This window comes from Eretmochelys imbricata, chromosome 8 (genome assembly GCF_965152235.1).
Source record: "Eretmochelys imbricata isolate rEreImb1 chromosome 8, rEreImb1.hap1, whole genome shotgun sequence".
Lineage (NCBI taxonomy): Eukaryota > Metazoa > Chordata > Testudines > Cheloniidae > Eretmochelys > Eretmochelys imbricata.
The window spans coordinates 102,153,742-102,175,513 of record NC_135579.1 but is presented as its reverse complement, the minus strand read 5'-3'; the positions used below and the strand labels follow the sequence as shown (position 1 = coordinate 102,175,513).

Below are 21,772 nucleotides of genomic sequence, written 5' to 3'. Positions count from 1 at the left end.
CCAGTGTAGCTGCTCACCATTTGGCCCTGATCCAGAGGAGAGCGCAAGCCTGGGCTCTCCTATCCACTCCCAGAGGACATTACAGCACCAGGGACCTTCACTTAAGGCAATGGTCCCCGAAACGTTTTTTGTCAGCCCCACCCCTTTCCTGGTCTATGCCTCCCACAGAAGTCAAGGTCAGGAGCTGGGCTGGGATCCGAGGGCTCCAGCTGGGAGCAGGGCCGGTGCTGCAGCTGGGGCTGGAGCTGCATCAGGGGGTAGGGCCAGAGTGGAGCTGGGGGCAGAGCGGAGCGGGGGGGGTGTTCCCTCCCCACCTCCAGTGGGGGCCGGCCCAGACCCCACCATGCCCCCTGGAATGTTCCTCCAAGCCCCCCTAGGGGGGTGTGCCCCACTGTTTGGGGACCACTGACCTAAGGTGATAGCTCTTCTGGAGTAGACCTTGACTGCCCAAGGGTCCATTCCACAGATCCCTGTGCTGAAGGAGACGATGGGTAATCCTGGGGGCAGGGCGCTGAAAGGCAGCACCATGTTTTCAATGGGAAGACAACCTGCTGTCACCCTCCTGACCACTAGGCAGCACTGTGGGAGTTTGTGACATACAAACTACCATACAACCTAGGACTGGATGGAATATGGACTGGATCAGGCCAGAGGTCTATTTAGTTCGGCATCCTCCTCTCTGACAATCCTGGCTAGCACCAGCGACTTCAGAGGAAAGGTGCAAGAAATCCTGCCGTGATTGGATAACCTGTCCACATGGGAAGTTTCTTCTCAATCCTCTGTAATTAGCAGTGCCCTAAGGAAACCTCTAAGTTCCTGAAGTAGGGGGAAAGGACAGATGAACTCGCAGGACAGTTGGGTCTTCTCCTGCCAAGCAAAGTCTGGCCAATTGCTGGTGAGAACTTCAGAACTTTCTCCTGTACATTCTCAGTAGGTTACTTGGCATACAGCGTTCCACACAAGCTTGTGTGGGAAAGGGGAGGGAGTTATATTGCTTTGACTATTGGCTAACCCAGACACAAAAGGAACGTGAGCACGTTGAGAGATTCAGAGCCTGTCACTGCCACAGAAGCTGCAGGACCATGGCATTTGTGCTGGAGAAAATAGCAAACCCTTCCTCTCTGCTTTTGTACCTGGCTGCTGGGTTTTGTCTCATCTACGTCCTGCTGAAAGCGATCCAACTGTATCGCAAGAAACAACAGCTCCTCAAAGCTTTTGCAAGTTTCCCAGGTCCCCCCAGCCACTGGCTGTATGGACACAACTCTCAGGTAGGGAAAGACGTGGGGTTATGCAGCTATATACACCATCCAGGTTAGTTTCAACAGAGAATAGATAGAGGGAAGGTAAATATAGTGAGTGGGGTATGTGAAAACTGTTTGTTAGGAAAGGATCCTAGCAGGAGGCAGTTTTCTTGTCGTACCCGCTAACAGACACCACGGTCACATGTTAGTGTCATGTTTGTGTGGGACAAATAAAAATGCAGCCACAGTAAGAATTGTATCCAATTTTCAGCTCCGGTCCTTCAAGCAAACAGTCCCATTGACTTGACACTTATAGTTAAACATGCTTTCCAAGATAAGGACTTTGGTGATCAAATTTAATAGGAGCCACATAAAAAAAGTTTCTTGCCTCCACTTAAGGGGCATCCACTCTCTAGGAAGTAGGGTTCTGTTTGTTTTCACAGCTACTGAGCCCTGCTGTCTGTGTGAACATGGGGAATTTTTATTTCAAACATTTTCAGCGTTTCATGATACAGACATTTGGGGGTTTATGCATTTTTGCATCCAGTTGCAATCATAATAATAGATAAATAGATAGATATAAACTAAATATTCCCCTGTCATACTATTTAAAGATGAATATATAGTCCTGTAGTAAATGAAGAAATGAATTCTCACGACTGTGGCTCTTTTGAGTAATGCTGATTGCTAATTTGGCTCCTGAACCACTGAGGTCTGAGTATCACTGGTTTAAAATGTTGAGCCTGATTCTGCAGTGCTTTGCCACTTGCAATGTCAATATTTTTTCATCCGCATGCAATTTTGACCAGAAAAATGGCTTTTTGTCTAAAGCAAAAATTTTGCTGGGAAAATTTCATTTTTGACAGTGTTCCTTTGTTCATGCAAAACCAGAAACTGTTTTTCTTAAGCTGAAACTTTTTTAAACCTAAGAATTGTAACTTAAAACCGCTTTCAAGCACCCCCAACATTTTCAGGTTTTGGGTTTCAGTTTTTTATTTAAAAAATTCAGAGGAAAAGTTTGACAAAAATTTTAATTTTTGAAATTTCTCTGAAAAAATAGCAAATTTTCCAACCAGCTGCATCATTTCTCCAGTGCAAGGGGAGTGTTAAGCTTTACCATTGTGATTTGCAAAGGAGACAGGACTGCAATGCAGTTCCCTCTGGAACTGTGTAGCCACTGGTTTCAGAGTAGCAGCCGTGTTAGTCTGTATCCGCAAAAAGAAAAGGAGGACTTGTGGCACCTTAGAGACTAACCAATTTATTTGAGCATAAGCTTTTGTGAGCTACAGCTCATCCAATGAAGTGAGCTGTAGCTCACGAAAGCTTATGCTCAAATAAATTTGTTAGTCTCTAAGGTGCCACAAGTCCTCCATTTCTTTTTGTGTAGCCACTGTGTGTAGATTTTGGTCCTCTCTACCCCAGCCAGTTTGGAGCCAGCATAGCATCTTCCCTCCATCTCGAGGTGTAGAGCCCCTCATTGCAAATCCACTCCACCTGCTCCCCATCTCCCACGGAGAGGCCTTGAGCAGCCCAGATGGCCTTGTGCAGACTTTCCACACTGAAGTGATTTCACCCCTTTCTCCCTAAGCACTCTCTCTCTCTCTTCACTATCATTGCAGATTCCTCGAGGTGGAGAATTAAAGAAGTTGCTGTCTTGGGCAAAAAAGTACCCCTATGCCTACCCCAGATGGATTGGAGGTTTCATGGCTACCTTAGTAGTCAACCACCCTGATTATGCCAAAACTGTGTTTGGCCATGGAGGTATGGTCATTGGAACTTATTTCAGAAAGGTTCACACTTGATGCCCTCTCCCACTGCAAAGGCCACGTGTTATTTCCACAGAGAACCATTCAGACTCTTCTTCCTGCTTGTCTCTTCTGTCGACTATTGTAATTCCCCCCTTTATACCCTTCCCAAATGGTTAGCTCTTCACCGTTAAATTGGGGCACTTTATATACGCACCCACAACGGGAAATGAGAACCAAACACCTGCACCCTCAGAAATGTGTCTGTCTTAGGGTTTCCTAGAGCACCCACCACCATAGTATCTAAATTGTTCCCAGGAAAAGCAACATAGAACATCTCCTAGGAGACCTCCCAGAGTCTTCAGTTGTTCTCCCTTTCTAATGTAGGAAGCTCTAATTATTATTTTTACTGTTGTGGTAGTAACTAGGGATTTTGACTAAATCGGGGCCACGTTGTTCTAGGACTAGATGCTATACAAACACAGGACAAATGACAGACCCTGTCCTGAAAAGATTACTATCTAGAGGTATTTCTCAATATTATTCCAATGAGAATGGGAAAGCTTTTTTCAAAAAGGAGGTTCTTGCCGCACATCCTAAATGCGGTCAGAGTCTGGATGAGGGTCATCTCTCAGATTGGATTCAACAGTTGCATCATGATCCCAGAAGAGCACAGCTGCCCTGGTGGATCATTGATGTCAATGTGATCCCTGATGTGGCTTGGACCTGGCACATTAATACCTTTCAAGATCAGGCCCAAAGCCTTGATCGGGCAATAGCATTTCCATTCACTTTCTTGTTCGGCCAGCACAAAATGGCCTTCCTCAACTTTAAAAGCTTCCATGGCCTTACCTTCCCTTTCCTCACCCATATCTCTAATCTCATCTTCCCATCATCCTCCCCAGTCCTGTGTGCATCTAATTAATGAGATGTATGTAAAAGACACTCTTTAAAATGTAGTAATAGTATGAAAAGAAACATTATTTAAATATTTAATATACTAAATAACACTAAAAGATTTAGCTGTCTAACTTCTATACCACTCATTTCCTAATTAATTGAGCTCCTTTGCCGTGACTAGAAGAGTGAATTCATACCAGAACTGCATCTAGATTTTTTTTATGGTGTATCAACTCTTAACATTGTACTTGTCTTCTCTGTTGAATTTTACAGATCCCAAGGGTCTTGCAACCTACAAATTCTTAATTCCCTGGATTGGTATGTAGAATCATGCTTCGTCCATCCTTTTGAACAGTTTCATGAACGAATCAAGGGCATGTTATGCCCTGGAGTGTTAGCCCAGAGTTTCAGCCCTCATCCCCAGTTTCCTTGCCTCATCAGTTCATGGTGGGCCACACACTTCTCTTGTAATTTGATTTACTTTATTCCTTGCTATTATAAAACCAGAGAAGATGACCATTCTGCTATGAGAAAAGGAGTACTTGTGGCACCTTAGAGACTAACCAATTTATTTGAGCATAAGCTTTCGTGAGCTACAGCTCACTTCATCAGATGCATACTGTGGAAAGTGTAGAAGATCTTTTTATAAACTCAAAGCATGAAAAAATACCTCCCCCCACCCCACTCTCCTGCTGGTAATAGCTTATCTAAAGTGACCACTCTCCTTACAATGTGTATGATAATCAAGTTGGGCCATTTCCAGCACAAATCCAGGTTTTCTCTCCCCCCCCCCGCCCCCAGCCCCCCACACAAACCCACTCTCCTGTTGGTAATAGCTTATCTAAAGGAGAGTGGTCACTAACACGGCTGTTACTCTGAAACCTGTCATTCTGCTATGGAAATCTACTAGGGATGACATGACAAACACAGGAGATACCATATTAGACTAGACCATTTCTCTATTTAATCCAGAATCCTGCTCCACAGTGACTAGTAGCTGATATTTCAGATGGCAGTGATTATCTTCCCCCACAACCAATGCACAATAGAGATTGTGCAGACCAAATGATGCCCTCAATTACACATGTTCAACTTCATGGTCTTCAGAGTATGCCCTCAGTGCCACCATTGCAACCTCACTGAAGTCTAATGGGGTTTGCAGGTGTCACTGAGGATGCCTGAGAAGGAAAAAACCCAGCTTGACTCTCAGAAGCAAAGCTGAGTTTACAGGGCTGGTAAACTGAGCAAACTGTGTGTAGACTCAGCAAGGTGCATATGCACTGAGTTCCATAACACTGATTTTACTGAGTAGAACCAAACTCTGTGCATCAGGGTTGTTGTGGAAAACGAGTCACACCATCTGTTTGGCTCAAACAGTCTGAGGTCCTTTTATTTTTGAATACAATCATGCAGGGAGAAGGAGACAGAGATGGTCACACCCAGGTGCCACCCTGGTCTCCCTCTGTCCTGCCCCTATAATACCAGTCTTATATAGTTTTTACATTTCAGTCAAATGATATATTTCCTTAATTTTTTTTATCACTCAAGCATTGTTAACAAAGCCTTATAAGGAGCCAAGGTAAACAGCTTTATAATTAGCATTGTGCTGATGCCCTTTTTTATCAAGATCTGCAGTTTGCTTGTGGCAGCGTTTTGTCTAGGGGCTTTTGCAGGTTTGGGGGGGGGGGGGGGCGTGTGTACATAATAGACAGCTAGGGACTTGAGCTAGGTGAAAGGTTGGCCTAGTTTGTTATCTGTGCCAAAATACCACAGCCCAGCATATGCTCTTAGCTTAAGCTAAGTCTTACAGGATGCAGGCCTGCAGGTCTCTTGTGTTACTGCTCTTGCCAATGCTGCGTATAGTGCCTAGGTCTTGTCACAAAGTGGGAGAGGGTCAGGTCAACAATACTGTCCCCCACAGGGTAATTCTGGACATTAGTGTTGTTGTTCCTAGCTCCTGATGTTTATTGCACCGTGTCATTCCATGGCACAGGGTATTAACATTGCTAATACCTATGTCATCTGTAAAAAGAGAAGGAGGACTTGTGGCACCTTAGAGACTAAATAAATTTGTTAGTCTCTCAGGTGCCACAAGTCCTCCTTTTCTTTTTGCGGATACAGATTAACATGGCTGCTACTCTGAAATGTGTCATTTGTAGAGCTGCTGGCAAAATTTTTCTCTCCCATGCAAAACATTCCTGCTTTCAGTCAAAAACCTGGGGAAAAAATGCAGATAACTAAAATGTTGGGTTTCCAACCAAAAAAAAAATGGTTGCCATCAAATAAAACCCATAAAGTTCTCAGTGTACAACCCAAATTTCCCATTTTGGAAAACCAAAATATTTTCAGTTTCAGTTTTCAGTTTTTTGACCCTTTTCATTGAAAATTGGTTTTGCCCAGCTCTACTTGGTGTGGCAGAGATTTCATTCTTGCTGGGGCATAACTAATTTCAGCCTTATTAAGGGCCCTGTGTGGCTGCTATCAAAATACCAATATGGTACCACATCAAATATGGATCCCCTGTGCCCCTGCCCTCTTTCAGTAAGTGCCATTCCCGAATGGTGTGTTCTTTCTAATCCCTCATCAAGTTCTTAAGACTCCCTCTCCTTCCTCATGGTACCATCCCTCAGAAGGCAATCCACTGAGGACTTGCTTAGGTATGGAATTAAGTATTCCTGTTTAAAATGTTCCCTCTCTTCAAAGCACCGAGACTACTCTGAGTGATAGAGTAATTCATTGTGCTGTGAAGGGATCTGACTGGCTCTTTGCTATTTATATTCCCCCAGGCAAGGGATTACTGATCTTACATGGGCCACAGTGGTTCCAGCATCGAAGGCTGCTGACCCCAGGGTTTCACTATGACGTGCTGAAACCTTATGTCTCATTGATGGCAGAGTCTACCAAAGTGATGCTGGTACGAATGATCAGCTGCAGAGCCAGGAAAATAACTGGGTCTGATGTTGAACAACTAGAAGAAAGTGGAATGAGATGTTCTAACCAGTTTGTTTCCCACACACTCTACAACCCTTTAGTAAAGGGGCCAGACCCTCAGCTGCTGTAATTCAGGGGAGCTACCCCAGCAAACATCAGCTTAGAATGTGGCCCAAGATATTTTTCTGTCACCAGGTTTCCAATAAAGTGATACGGTAACTTTTCTCAGCCCGGGGATGGTGAACATAGAAGATAAATGAGGAGAACAGGCTGTCTGCCAGATAAGAAACTAAACTTGGGCTTGTATAAAAGAGAGCCCAAAACAAACACAGAAACTGGGAAAGAAGAGTAGATGAAGAGGAGGGCAGGAAGGAATCTAATGAAGTTCGTATACTATCATGCACCATCCATGAGCTGCCCACTTCTACTAGACCAGCTTGTTGGAAGGGTCCTTTTATCTCAAAATACTCTCTTTAGCTAGAAACCGTGAATTCACAAGGATCGTATGTCCCTAATAATAATTAAAGTCTCTGAGCCAAATTGATCTCTGGGGTAACTCCCCTGACTATAGTGGAGATACATCAAGAGTTGGACTTGGCCCCAAATGTCTTCAGCTTTTCAACCAGCACGTGAGGTGTGCTCTAACCACCTAGAAATAACCATTATGTCTCGCCTTTTAATAAGGGCGGTTGCTAAACTTACATTAGTTTGTGTACAACGCTGGCAGATAAAACCGTTTGCTAGAGACAGTCACTCAGTTGCAGAGATCAAAGAAATTTTAAACACATCCTTTAACCCAGCTGGATTGGACTCAGATAACCAAATCCTTCTGGCATGGCATATCTGTTCAATTGTCAATGAACTTTTGCTCAGAGGACATTAATATATGTGGAGAGACTTGTTGAGTCATATCGATTATGAAACCAGTAAAAATCAACTCAAGTCTTAATTTACCTTGATTTCCAGTTATATCTGCTGTGCATTAGATATGCCAGTGGTGAAAGACGTTATAGAAAATACGTTAGGTCAACAATGCACCACTGTATGTGGATTCTCCCTTCCCCCCTCAAATTTGGATCTAGTTCCTGCCAAAAATAATGGCCCAAAAACCTATTACACTGATCAGTTTCTTTTCACTTTGCTGAAAATAATCTCAGGATAGCATGAAAACAATTTGTCTATAGAGATGGCTGTGAGTCACCCCAGGTCTGGTTCCAAACATGCTTTAGGAGTGTTTGGATTTTGGTTTCTAGTTCAGGCCCAGGACAACAAAATCCAGATCTTACCAATCCAAAAGAATGGGAAAGAAGAATTCAGATTTAGTTTTTCACTTTGGCCTGATCTCCAGCCATAAATAAATAATCCTGTAATCTGGTTCCGAAAGGGAATGCCAATCCCAGCTAACATTGTACCTTTTAGATCAGAGTCTTTGTTTACAGACCAGGGTCTAACATGCAACAGGGGTTTGGCAGGATGCAGATATGGAAAGCAGCAAAAATAAATAAAGGGCACTGAATGGGATCTCTATAGTCAGCAAAACCCTTTTCTGGAATCCCATCCCTCCTCATCTCACTCTCCTCCGTTAGGATAAATGGGAACGGCTGATCACAGTGGATAAGTCGGTGGAGCTCTTTGAACATGTCAGCTTGATGACCCTGGACAGCATCATGAAATGTGCCTTCAGTTGTCATAGCAACTGCCAGACTGACAGGTCAGTGCCAGGTGCTTTCAAATCCTAACAAAAATGTTCTTGTCAGCCAGACCCATAGTAGCCTTATTTAACTGTTCTTTTCCTTCAGTGACTCAGACTACTACGTCAAAGCAGTCTATGACCTGACCTACCTGGTATTTCACAGAATCCGCTTTTTCCCATTTCATAATGATTTCATCTATCGAATCAGTCCTCAAGGACGTCGCTTTCAGGAGGCCTGCCGACTAGCACACCAGCATACAGGTATTTCCCAGTGTCCTCCTTTTCTTTTCCTATTGTCTGTAGGATGTTGCCTAGTTTGGTGGGATTAACCTACTGTTAGTTGGTCTGTCTATGAATGGAAACCCTGGAGAAACTTATTCTCCAGGGAAGAATGGTTTTAAAATTGAGGCACAAGGCTGATAGTCAGTAGATCTAGGGCCATATCCAATGCTGGTGGAATTCCATGAACTTCAGTGAAATTCCACTGAGGATGGATTTCTATTCCTAGCTCAGTCATTCATTTACTGTGGGACTTCAGGCAAGTTACTTCGTCTCTCCACAGGTCAGTTTGATCACCTGCAAAATAGAGATGATGATTCCACTGTTTGTAATGTTCTGAGAGACCCTTCAGTGGAAGGGACATTAGAACATAAGAACAGCCATACTGATCAGACTAAAGGTCCATCTAGCCCAGTATCCTGTCTTCCAACAGTGGCCAATGCCAGGTGCCCCAGAGGGAACGAACAGAACAGATAATCATCAAGTGATCCATCCCCTGTCACCCATTCCCAGTGTCTGGCAAACAGAGGCTAGGGACACTATCCCTGACCATCCTGGCTAATAGCCATTGATGGACCTATCCATCAATGATAGTACCTTAGAAATACAAAGTCTTCCTGGTTCTAAGAGACCTCATCTCCTGCACTGGTCTACTATATGTCCAGTTCATCATTTGCATTAAGCAGAAGAGCCTCAGACTCTGATCCTTTGACTTCTCTGCAGCATGACCTTTCCAGACAGACAGGTCACAGTGATGTTGAGGTGTAGCTAATATATTTGCCACTCTTGTATGCAGATAAAGTAATAAAAGAGAGAAAGACATTCCTCCAAGATCAGCAAGAACTTGAAAAGATCCAGAAGAAGAAGTACTTGGATTTTCTGGACATTCTTCTGTGTGCCAAGGTGAGTGATGGAAATAATAATGTAAACAGCCAAGCAAGTGTCATCAGCAGACACACCTGGCTATTGTTGATAATAGCTTCCCCATCCTATATATCCTCATGTCTAATTCTGTCAGCTGATAGTGGGGCTGGAAGTGAAGGGAAGAAATGTCAAGCAAGGGTGTGCAAAGGACAGTGCTCAGTGAATGAATAACTACAGCTAGTAACCATGCTGTGAGGGTAAAATGAACTCTTTCCTCTCCGTGAGTTGATTTTCACTCAGCATGTTAATCTGTACAGGAGCAGAGGCACGACAGCATGTAAGTGTGAATGAGACGGTTGGCATATTCTAGGGAGGATTCCAGGCAGGTGGTGGTGTCTATACTGTGTGTAACTAGGTAAATGTTCCCTTTTTGGTTTCCTATGTACGACATCTTTAAATTTCTGCGTGCCTGCTGGTCTGCCGGAGACAGCGGCCATTTGGAGTTCAATTGAGTGCAGACTCTTCCGGATGGGAGGAGACACACGCTGTGCTCTCGCTCTCCCTCCCCTTCCCCCAAGGGATTTTACTTTTATTCTTTCTTGTATTGTTTGTTTGTCTTGTAATCTTAAAAAAATATATATCCTGGCTGAAAGTACATAACTGCTGTTTGTGTAGATAAAAAAAAATAAACAGAATAAGAATTCTTGCGAGGAGCGTGGGCAGCGCATGATAGTTGCCACAAAAGCACAGAAATGCAGGGCTGGAAGAGCCCTCGGGTGGCTCAACCTTTTCAGAGACACAGGCAGTACGGGCAGTTGTGTGGCACCTGTGTGGGCCAGGTACAGGAACAAAATGGCGTCCTCCACGTAGCGTGACCTCACGCACTGTGCTTACAAGGCCACGCTGCACAGAGGATGCCATTTTGTACAGATAGTCTCTGGTACATGCAGCATGTCACTGCAATGCTCTCTGCATGCTGGGCAGCTGCTGCTGGGGGAGTGGACGCCTCGGGGCCAGATGGAATTGGCCCGTGGGCCCGCTCTGGCCCCTGGGCCACCCGTTGGGCTGATCTCTGCATTGAGGCAGGACTAAGTATACCTGGGGTGTCTGTGATGGGGTTATTGGAGGGGCGTGAGGACCTGGGGGGACATGCGAAGGGCCAGGGTCAGGAGGGGGCTCTGTCTGGCAGGGAAGAAGGTGGGGCTCTGTGCAGGTGGTCTGGGCTGCTGAGACCAGGCTTCGTATCCAACTCGCTCCCCCACTGCCGTACCTGCAGCAGCCACCAACCAGCAGTTACCCTCCTCCGCCAGGGAGGGCTCAGAGAGCCGGGGACAGAAGGATGCACCCCGGGAGTACTGTCCCCCCCGCCTTGCCAGACAAACCCCCTCCTGACCTTGGCCCTTCAGTGGGGCCCCAGGGCACAGAGCCCCATCCACGTCCCCTGCTGGACAAAAGCCGCACAGGGAGAGCGGATGGGGCCATGCTGAATGCCCAGGGGCTGTCCAGCAAGGGAGGGGTTTTACTTCCCTATGCTGAATACAGGATACCTGGTAAAATTACTCTTATTTAAGCAACTTCACTGGCAATCAATCAGAACTATGCAGTACAAACATTAAAATTAACATCACGTTGACCGAGCCCCTGTTAAAAAGAAATATTGTGTAGTTGGATTCTTTTTATTTACCTTCTTGTCTTTAATGCTTTAGGGTTCACACAGGGAGAGTTGACACACAAACACACTCCCATACACCTCTCTCCCATGGGGAGGGGGGTGGCCAGCTGACCCTCCCCTCCCTGCCCTGCGCTCTGTGTCCTCCATGCCTGGCTGGGCCCCCGGAACGGACCCGCTTCTCCTGGTACCTGGCGCCGTGTCTTCGCGAGGCAACACGTGGCGGGGGGGCACACTGGGTCGCATGCCCCCCTCCCCAGATTTCTGCCCAGGTTCACACCAGAATGTGGCTTGCAGCAGCGTTTCAGCACGGAAGGGACGGGAGCTGCTTCCAGCTGCAGGGGAGGAGGAGTGGGAGAAGGGATGATTTGGCTCGTGTCTTTGCAGAGCTCATCTCTTCCCCCCGACCCTGCTCCCCTGTGGCTGGAAGCAGCTTGTCCCTTCCTGCCGACACAGTGTCGAAAGGCAGCTAACACCTCCAGGCTGCTGGTGGCCACCGAGATAACCCAGCCACCTCCTGTTCCCCGGCTACAGCGCGGGCAGAAAGGGGTTAAGCCCTAAGGATGCATTGTGCACCAGGGCCTAGGGAACCTGACTGCAGGGGCTTCAGTGAACCCGGCCGGGGAGGTGGCTCAGCAGGGGAGGGTGCCTAGGGGACGGAGCAGCCCCGCGCTCCCTGGAGGCAGGACCCAGGGTGGGGAGTGGGGGCAGGTGAAGAGGGTGCTAAGCCCCTGCCTGGGGGGCTGCTGTGAAGCCTGCAGGGTCGGGGCGCAAACGGGCGGGAAATCGCTTCCCCTCTCCCACCCCCCGCCAGGCCAGAGTTTAGCTGAGGGGCAGAGAGAGGTTTCCCCATGCCAGCGTTGTTCGGCTCCTCCTGGCCAGTGCCCCAGGCCAGAGCATCTTGAGCTTTCCCGGGGCACTGGCCCAGCCAGAGGCAGGGGGGAAGGAAGGAGCCTGCTGGCCAGGTTGCTGGTGAGCTGAGCGCTCCGACCCGGGGCTGGTTCTCTGCACACCGCTGGGAACGGGACACAGCCCACTGGGGAGATACGGAGGAGCAGCGAGGCTGGGTGGGGGGGAAGGGGCAAAGCAGGGAGAGGACAGCAAGAGGGGGAGCACGTCAAGAGCCGATGGGTGGGCAGCAGAGGTGACACGTAACCGGCCGCTGCCTAGCGCCTGCCCGCATGCACCTGCCACCGCAGCTCACAGCCATTGCTGGCCGGAAACGGGACAGGGCCCCGCTGGCCGAGAGCCGGCACACAGCGGGGGCTCAGCTGGCGGACCAGCAGGGGGAGCATCCGGACCTGCTCGCTGCAGCTTTGCCACGCTACCAGCCTTGCACACCCACCCCCATCATTGGCCACTGGACCCCCCCCCACTCAGCACTGGTGGGCGGGCGGCTGGTTAGCAGGGATGCGGCCAGCAGCAGGACCCGCCAGTACTGATGGGGCGGAGACAGAAAATATGGGACAATTTGCCCATTTTTTAAGAAAAAGTTGGGACACCTGCAGGGGCACTTAAATATGGGACTGTCCCTTTAAAAACAGGACGTCAGATCACCCTAAGCAAGGGGACCAGTACTCACAGGGTGCAGCTTTCTGCTCCTCTCCTTACTCTGGCCCTTCAGCATGGCCCAGTTTGCCACCCCTGAGAGATTGCCTGACCATGGCAGGGAGCAGAAGGCTTCCTCAACTGTTACGTGGTGAGGACCATCGCTGGCCCCCGTGAGTACCGGGCATACCACCCCCTACAAAAATACTGTTTCTTAGAAAGAGGGGGGCTCATATGAGACAAATCTCCAAAGTGGAGTCACAGCAAAAACAAGCTGAGAACCTCTGACCTAGCCCATCCCCGACAGGTGTGTGTCCAACCTGCTCTTAAAAACCTCCAGTGATGGGGACTCCAACCTCCCTTGGAAGCCTGTTCCTGAGTTTAGCTATCCTTATAGTTAGAATGTATTTCCTAATATCTAACTGCAGATTAAACCTGTTACTACTTGTCCTACCCCCAGGGCACAGGGAGAACAACTCGTCCCCGTCCTCTTTGTAACAGCCCTTAACATATTTGAAGACTGTTACCAGGTCCCGCCTCAGTCTTCTGTTCTCAAGACTAAACAAGCCCAGGTTTTTTAACCTTTCTTCACAGAGCCCCCAGGTTTTCTGAACTTTTTATCATTTTCGTTGCTCTCCTTCCAATTTGTCCACATCTTTCCTAAAATGTGGTGCCCAGAACTGGACACAATACTCCAGGGGAGGCCTCACCAATGCTGAGTAGAGTGGAACAATGACCTCCCATGGCTTACATACAACACTCCTGCTAATGCACCCCAGAATGGTTTTAGCTCTGTGTAGGTGGTCTGGGCTGCTGAGACAAACACCTGTCAAGGATGGGCTAGGTCAGAGGTTCACATTGTTGGCTCATATTCAGTTTGTAAGCACTGAAGGTTGGTACCTGATACCCTGTTGCTGAGTAACTTGGATCTTAGCCCATCTCTGCTGCCTTCCTAATCCTAAAAGGGGAACGCCTGCCTTTGTACTCAATGGACCTGAGTCTGATCTCACTTACACTAAGTAGATACTGCATAATTCCATTGCTTTCAGTGGACTGACACCTGATTTCCACTGATGTAAACAAGACAAATCAAGCCTGGGAACTTCACCAGTAATCAAGGTGTATTTTTTCACTCCAAAAATTGCTCATGAAATGAACACTTGTTTGGGGATTATTTACTTCCCTGCTTTCCTAGGATGAAAACGGAGCTGGATTATCCGATGAAGACCTACGTGCTGAGGTGGACACGTTTATGTTTGAGGGTCACGATACCACAGCCAGTGGGATCTCCTGGCTCTTGTACTGCATGGCCCTGTACCCAGAGCACCAGCAGAGATGCAGGAAAGAGATCAAGGAGATTCTGGAAGACAGAGAGACTATCCAATGGTGAGATGTTACCTCACTGGTTTAATATCCTTTGGCTTTGGATTATTTTCTTATGTATCCAATCTGAGGAATTAAAAATGGATCAATTTCACAAGCTCTGCAATGAAGGATCAACACTTAGTATAGCAATGCTACGAAGAACAGATCCAAGGCCAAATCCAAATTTTCCTTGTGTTAAGGGCTGTTCAATTCTAGATCTTTGGTTTAGATCTCTCTCTACATTAATAAAATGCAGCAGTTTGATTGGGATAGGAACTTTAAACTATTGAAGTTGAGGAAGTTCCCCTAAGTTACGCTAGGACTGCATTCGGCCCTTGGAGTTTGAAATTGAATTAAGAATAAAACAAATCTGACAGCAGCTGTTTATTGAAATGCAAACTCTTAATATTTGGGATTAAATTTAGCATGAAAACACATCAAAGTACCTTGTAATTAATATATTACACCTTACAACAATCCTGTGAAGCAGATGGTTATTTCATGGCCCAGGACCCCATTGCGCTAGGTGCTGTACAAATATGGAGCAAAAAGACAGTTCCTGCCCCAAAAAGTTTACAGGAGCATTGACAGATCAAGAGTCTTACTCAGTGTTGCAGGAAGTCTGTGGCAGAGGGAATAGAGCCTAGGTCACCTCTATGCTTTAGGCACAAGATCACTTTCCTGTCTTCAAACAGAAATAGGCGTGGGGCATGTTTGTTTCACCCACTGATGTTGATGCTGCTGGCTAGTATTTTCAGAGTGGTAGGAGCCATTATTCATTCATACTCTCCACCTATGGTTGCTTTCAGGGATGACCTTGGCAAAATGACTTACAGCACCATGTGCATCAAGGAGAGCCTTCGCCTTTACCCTCCGGTACCTGGAGTGTCCCGACTGCTCAGCAAACCCATCACGTTCCACGATGGACGTACCTTACCAGAAGGTCTGTTTAGTCTCTTCCTTCTTAAGGGCCCGGTTCTGCCTTCAGCCGCACGCACACCACTCCCACTGAAGTCCCTGAATGTGGTTCACGCCAACAAGAGGGGAAGAAATTCTCCTGTGACACCCAAGTGAAGATCTAGGATCTGTTGTGCAGTTTGTGGTGCTCCCATGGCCTATTCTGTCTCCATTGTAAATTGTAACATGACTCTTTGATTGTCCATTACAAATTGCACTTTCCCGTACCAACCTGTCTCCCTGAGTCGTGGGCCGATTCACCCCAGGGAGGGCAGCTGGGACTACCTCAGAGACTTTGCTAGAAAGTAGCTGTGTCAGTCTCCTCCTGAGACTCCATGGGAGTCCTGCCAACTAAGTCCGTCTAGGGGATGCTTTGAATCGATGCAACCTTTGCTGCACACGTGCATGCCTTAGAGATCTCCCATCTCGACACCAGCCAGAGCTGGATGAATGTTGTTAGTGTTGGCTGAGAGCTTCAAATGAGCCCATGGGAATTAAGCACCCAAATCTCACTGGAGTTGAATGGAATTTGGGTGCCCAATTCCCTTAAACTCATTTGAAAATCCCAGATATTGTTTTTACTGTTTATTATTTGTACATTGGAGGTATCCAGAAGCACCAACCAAGAAGGAAGTCCCATTTGCTAGGCACTATTGCATACACATGAGACATTATACATATGATTTGAGAGAGTCTCTGCCCAGAAGAGCTTACAATCTAATGGAAACCTTTATTACTAATAATCATTCAATGGGGGGAGGGCGAGAAAGAGAGAGAGCACACCCTAATATACAACTAATATTTGCATTGAACAATTCTACTACCTCTAGACTGAGCTGTCTTAGCTTGTGAGATCAGACAAGATCACACCACAAGACTGCTTGGCCATACATTGTAGGACTGAGCTGGAATTGCTCAGGTCACGGTCTCGTTGACTCAATAAAAGCAGAGAGCTTCATGGGAACAACAGTTATAGAACTGGATCCAAAGCCTTTCAAAGCCAATGGAAAGACCCCCCATTGACTCAGCCCACTTTGGGTAGGCCCAGGAGATTTACAAACTGAGTACCCCTATCATTGCTATCTTCTGTTATGTTGGGAATGATGGAGGACTATAGGGGCTGTATTGGCTAAGCAAACCTTGGCTGAATAAAATGGACCATTTAGGACATCATGGTAAATTTCACCCAGTACTTCCTGGCATAGTGTTCTGCTTGCCTTGTCTTGATCTTACCAAATTCTCCAGCTGCCACTCCTCTCTTCACTCAATGAGGTGGGTATGATTCTGCCAATTGAAAAATGCTACGTGAATAAAAACCGAAACATTCAACGATCAGAAAGCAAACAAACAGAGCATGGCCTTTAATTCCAGCCTGCAGTGCCCATGGCCAGCGCATGCTGTCCTGTCCCAGGCATACTCCTTGCAGCGCTTGTTCTAGTGACACCCACAAAAGAGCAGGGAACTTGCAGAAAAATACGTTGTAGGTAGGGGACTGTTGGATTTATGCTCTCCACTTGCCAGTTGGGTAGCACTACGTCAGGGACTGCTGCCCTAGCGGGGAGAGGGAGAAACAGGGCCCGGCTCAGAATCCCCCAGACCCAGAACTGTGCAGGGAAACCCCCTACACACACGCTATCACTAGAATCCAGGCAGTGCCTCCCCTTCCCCCATCACGTGGCCTTGGGGGAGAACTGCAGAGCAGCCAGCCAGAGATGCAAGCCAGTAGGAGCAGAAGCAGCCAAAACAAGGACCTTTGGACATTCCAGTCAAAGCTGGAGAATGTTCTCTGCCTTTTTCTGTGCTGATCATCCGTTTGCTCCAACCCTCCCTCTTCCTCCTCTCAGTCTCCTTACCTCCGTTTCACGCCCCATCTGCCCCTCCTGCTCACTTCTCCTCTGCCCTGCCCCCTTCACCGCTCTTCCTTCCATTTAACTGGTCCCCTCCTAACTAACCCCTCCCCACAAAATCAATCAATCAATACAATCATGGAACTAATGTGTTTGTTTGCTGCCATCACATTGTTTCCTCTCCTTGTGTGTTCTGCCTGTTCCCCCATCCCTGTCTCTCTTGTCCGTTTTTTCGGGTTGTAGGCTGTAGGGGTCATGTGGCTGTCTCCTTCTGGTTTTCCTAATTCGTGCAATAAACACACCGCAGGAGGTGAGAGGGGAGACGTTCCCCAGCCCCAATAACTATGCTAGTGAAATATTCACCTGAGGCAGCCAGTTACTTGGCTTTAACTGCAGTCCGTTCTTCTAGGTTCAAAGTACAGCCGGCATGTCAGTCATTCTTCCCTAATCATTAGGTGCTCTTGCCCAATCTTCTAACCATTCCCTGCTTCTGACACAAACTCTATTGACTCTGTTGATAACCTGCACGTGCATGCCTGTTGAGTGTAAATTTTTTTTAAAAAGAGAGTTAGTTATTGCATAAGATCAATAAAAAAGATGAAATTCACTAAGGGCCAGATTATCCTGCCCTCCACTTTCACAAGCCAAACATGTAAATGTGCAGCCATGTGAGCTGTGAAAATCTCACCCTGAACGTAGAATGATTGTCACGCAAGTGACCGTAAAAATAGCGTTGTGGCATTCCAAGCTCTTTCTCTCCACGAATGCTGAAGATTAATATATTACAACACCGCTTACTATTGCCATTACATCGTTGCTAATAATAGAAGGTCTGCACTCAGCACTCACCTGACACGGTCCCAGATACCTGCAGGACCACTGTGATCATGTAGTCTGACCTCTTATATTACACAGGCCAGAGAACTTCCCCAAAATAACTCCTAGAGCTTATCTGTTAGAAGAACATCCAATCTTGATTTCAAAAGTATCAGTGATGGAGAAGCCACCATGACCCTTGGTAAATTGCTCCAGTGGTTAATTAGCCTATCTGTTAAAAATTTACATCTTATTTCCAGTCTGAATTTGTCTAGCTTCAACTTCCAGCCACAGGATTGTGTTTTACCTTTCTCTGCCAGATTGAAGAGCACATTATTAAATATTTGTTCCTCATGTAGGTTCTTATAGAGTCTAGACTGTACTCACATCACCCCTTACCCTTCTCATTCTTAAGCTAAATAGATTGAGCTCTTTGAGTTTATCACTATAAGGCATGTTTTCCAATCCTTTCATCATTTTTATGGCTGTTCCCTGAACCCTCTCCAATTTATCAACAACCTTCTTGAATTGTGGACACCAGAAATAGACACAGTATTCCAGCAGTGGTCTCCTGCTGCCAAATACAGAGGTAAAAATAACCTCTTTACTCCTACTCAAGAATCCCCTGTTTATGCATCTTAGGATCGTATTAGCTCTTTTGGCCACAGCATCACGCTGGGAACTCTTGTTCAGCTGATTATCAACATACAATGACCCCCAAATCTTTTTCAGAGGCACCACTTCCCAGGATAGAGTCCCCCATCCTGTGAGCGCGGCCCATATTCTTTGTACCCACATGTATACTTTTACATTTAGCTGTATTACAAAGCATATTGATTGCTTGTGCCCAGTTTACTAAGCGATCCAGATTACGCTGAATCAGTGACCTGTCCTCTTCATTATTTACCCCTCCCGCAATCTTTGTGTCCTCTGCAAACTTTATCAGTGATGATTTTATCTTTTCTTCCAGGTCGTTGATTAAAAAATGGCCTAGGGCCTGCGGGACCCCACTAGAAACACACAGTTCAATGACTATTCCCCACTTACAATTACATTTTGAGACCTATCGCTTTTGCTGGCGATACATGAGTCAGAATGGAACCCAGATCATTCTCCCATAGTTTAATGTTGCCTCTGCAGGGCTAAAGGGAGTGAAAACATGTATGTAGAAATGACTCGACATTTCTCAGACAGCAGGTGTGTTGGTGAAGAAGATTAAGGGCCTTTAACAGAATAGCGTGTTTTGCTGAATAGATGTTTGCCCTGTGAGGTCACCAAGATTTTTCTTATTTTTCTTACAGGTTCTCTGGCTGCAGTGAATATTTATTCTCTTCATAGGAACCCAGCTGTATGGCAAGATCCAGAGGTACTTTTAACTTTACAAAAAGAAGAGGTGGTCACGTAGTTAAAACAAAGGACCGGGTACCAAGAGAGATGGGTGCTATCCCTGCCTCTGCCCCATACTTCGTTGAGCAAGGGATTTCTTACTTCTCCCTTCCTCCATTTCCCCAGCTGTAAAGCAGGGATAATATTGACCTTACCGAGGTGTTTTGCAATCTTATTCATGTAGCATCTGTCCAGACGAAAGGTGCAATAGATCTTCAAAAAGGAGGTTGCCCTAAAGATTCTGAGTATCGTAGAGCAACAGAGGAGGGTGTGGAACGGTCTGTTTTTACACATAGTCATGTACATCCAGTGGAATAAGGATTTATAGCGTTTTGAGGCAAATGTAGCAGATGATGCTCTTGGTTGTACCAGCAACTCCACCCAGTCACCTGGCAGCTGTGGTGAGGGGCAGTAGTACTCTGGGCCCAGCACAAGAGCTCACTCTTTAGGTAGGGGGCTGCACAGGGGATGTGTTGCAACAGCACCTCCCCAGCTTACAGGGTGATGGCATTTCCCTGGTTCACACAGCTCACATTTGGGACAGTGCTGGCCCCTTATGGGAGGGGAGATCACCACCCCTTTGCAGTGCTGGCATCAAACCAAGCAACGCTGCAGTTTGGGAACTAAAAGCCTTTGCCACAGACCTTTGAACTCTCTTCCCGCAGGTATATGATCCCATGAGGTTTTCACCAGAGAACTTGTCCAAGATGCATTCCCATGCTTTCGTGCCCTTCGCAGCCGGAGCACGGTGGGGGATATTTCGTTCACTCTCTGGGGGGTGGTGTCAGCTTCACTTTCCCAGCCGCCCCCTATTCAGTTTCACCAAATATATTCGCACAGTAAACATCCCAATAATCCAGGGGGGTTTCAAACTGGGTGTCGGGACCCCTCAGCGGGTTGCAAGGTTATTACATGGGGGGTTGCGAGCTGTCAGCTGCCACCCCAAATCCCACTTTGCCTCCAGCATTTATAATGGTGTTAAATCTATTAAAAAGTGTTTTTAATGTATAAGGGGGGTCACACTCAGAGGCTTGCTGTGTAAAAGGGGTCACCGGTACAAAAATCTGAGAACCCCTGCAACAATCCGATCAGCACACCATCACCCTAAATTATTACAGAGCAACTCCAGAGCCATCACTCATGGGACTGAATTCTGGATCACTTGTAGGGGGAGGTATTCCATGCACAGGTGTGTGGCAGTTAAGCACATTAAAAGCCAATGGGAGCTAGGTGCCTAATTTCTATATGTGGCTTGGAAAAATCTCCCCTGTGGTCAGCAAAGATCTCTTGGGACTTTTCATTAGAGTGGGGGAGTAACTGTATCAATCTCCTTGCAGGTTCAATGGGAAAGAGCTTTTTCCACACCTGTCCCAAAACTGCCTGATAGTGGTTGCTGTGCACTATTAAACAGCTGCCATGTCTTAACCCAGAAGTGGCAGCACTACAGTGATGGGTAAAGGGATTCGTCTAGGCTATATTACAGTAGCAGCCAAAAGCCCCAATTGAGATGAGGACCCCATGATGCTAGCTGCTGTGCATACACATGAGAAATGGTCACTGACCCAAAGAGCTCGGTTGGTCCACTCAGCTAGCAAAGCGCTTTGGGATACAATTGTGAATGAAAGTTGATTGCTAAGTTCTTATAGGCTTCCCCTCCCTCTTCCAGGAACTGCATCGGGAAGCAGTTTGCCATGAACGAGCTGAAAGTGGCTCTCGCCCTGACTCTGCTCCGCTTTGAGCTGTCTCCTGATCCAGCCAAACCACCCAAGGAAATACCTCAGGTTATCCTCAAGTCCAGCAATGGGATCCACCTGCTCTTACGGAAACTTCCCTGACACCGCAGAAACCATGGAGCTCCGCACTGGAAGTCTGTAGGATCAACTCATTTTCAAGGGAGTGCAATCCATGGGTGTTTCCCGGGATAGCCCCACTTCAGCCAACCCGTTCCACAACCTTTCCTGAATTCTCAGCACCAGCTGGTTTCTCTGGGGCCTTCCCCATCCCCAGAGTTGGAGGGAGCAGTGTTGGGAGGAGACCTGGATATGGGAGTAAAGCATCCCAAGCGCCCCCTCCCTGGCTAAGGAGCACTCTTGCCTGTCAGCGCCATGCTCTGGGACCCGAGCTATGCCGGCTCGAGGGCAGCGCTTCTCCCCTTTCCACAGCCCCTCACGCAGAATTGAGGGTACAAGCAGAGCTCTGAGTGCAATTTCACGTCCGTTCCCTAATGCAAACTGTAGAGGGCAGCACTGCGACGGAGCTAGCTCTCCTTCCCCGACAGGAGTCCAGGTGTCTCTGCAGCTCTCATCGGAAGAGAGCCAGTGATCTAGCTGGGATTTAAGGCCTCCTTACACTGGGATTTTAGGCACCCCTAGTGTAGACACAATTTACACCGGTGCACTGCAATGTGCACTAATGCCTAAGCTCAGAGGGTAGACCGAGCCCAACCCTTATCCCCACACAGAAGCACATTGGTCTGTTTTGCACTGATCTCCTATCCACCCAGCCTTGCAGGGAGGTGTGAATTCCACCAC

The 21,772-nt window shown here is 47.1% G+C and overlaps 1 protein-coding gene across 1 annotated transcript; it reads left to right on the top strand.

The window, feature by feature from the left end:
• The first annotated feature begins 1,082 nt into the window (after positions 1 to 1,082).
• Positions 1,083 to 21,076, top strand: LOC144268739 (cytochrome P450 4B1-like). Its single transcript, XM_077823918.1, has 12 exons — positions 1,083 to 1,268; positions 2,861 to 3,002; positions 4,160 to 4,204; positions 6,673 to 6,800; positions 8,404 to 8,528; positions 8,617 to 8,771; positions 9,586 to 9,692; positions 14,066 to 14,256; positions 15,045 to 15,178; positions 19,157 to 19,221; positions 19,907 to 19,989; positions 20,908 to 21,076. Exons 1-12 carry the CDS (start codon positions 1,083 to 1,085, stop codon positions 21,074 to 21,076), a joined length of 1,530 nt encoding a protein of 509 aa, XP_077680044.1.
• The last annotated feature ends 696 nt before the right edge of the window (positions 21,077 to 21,772 follow it).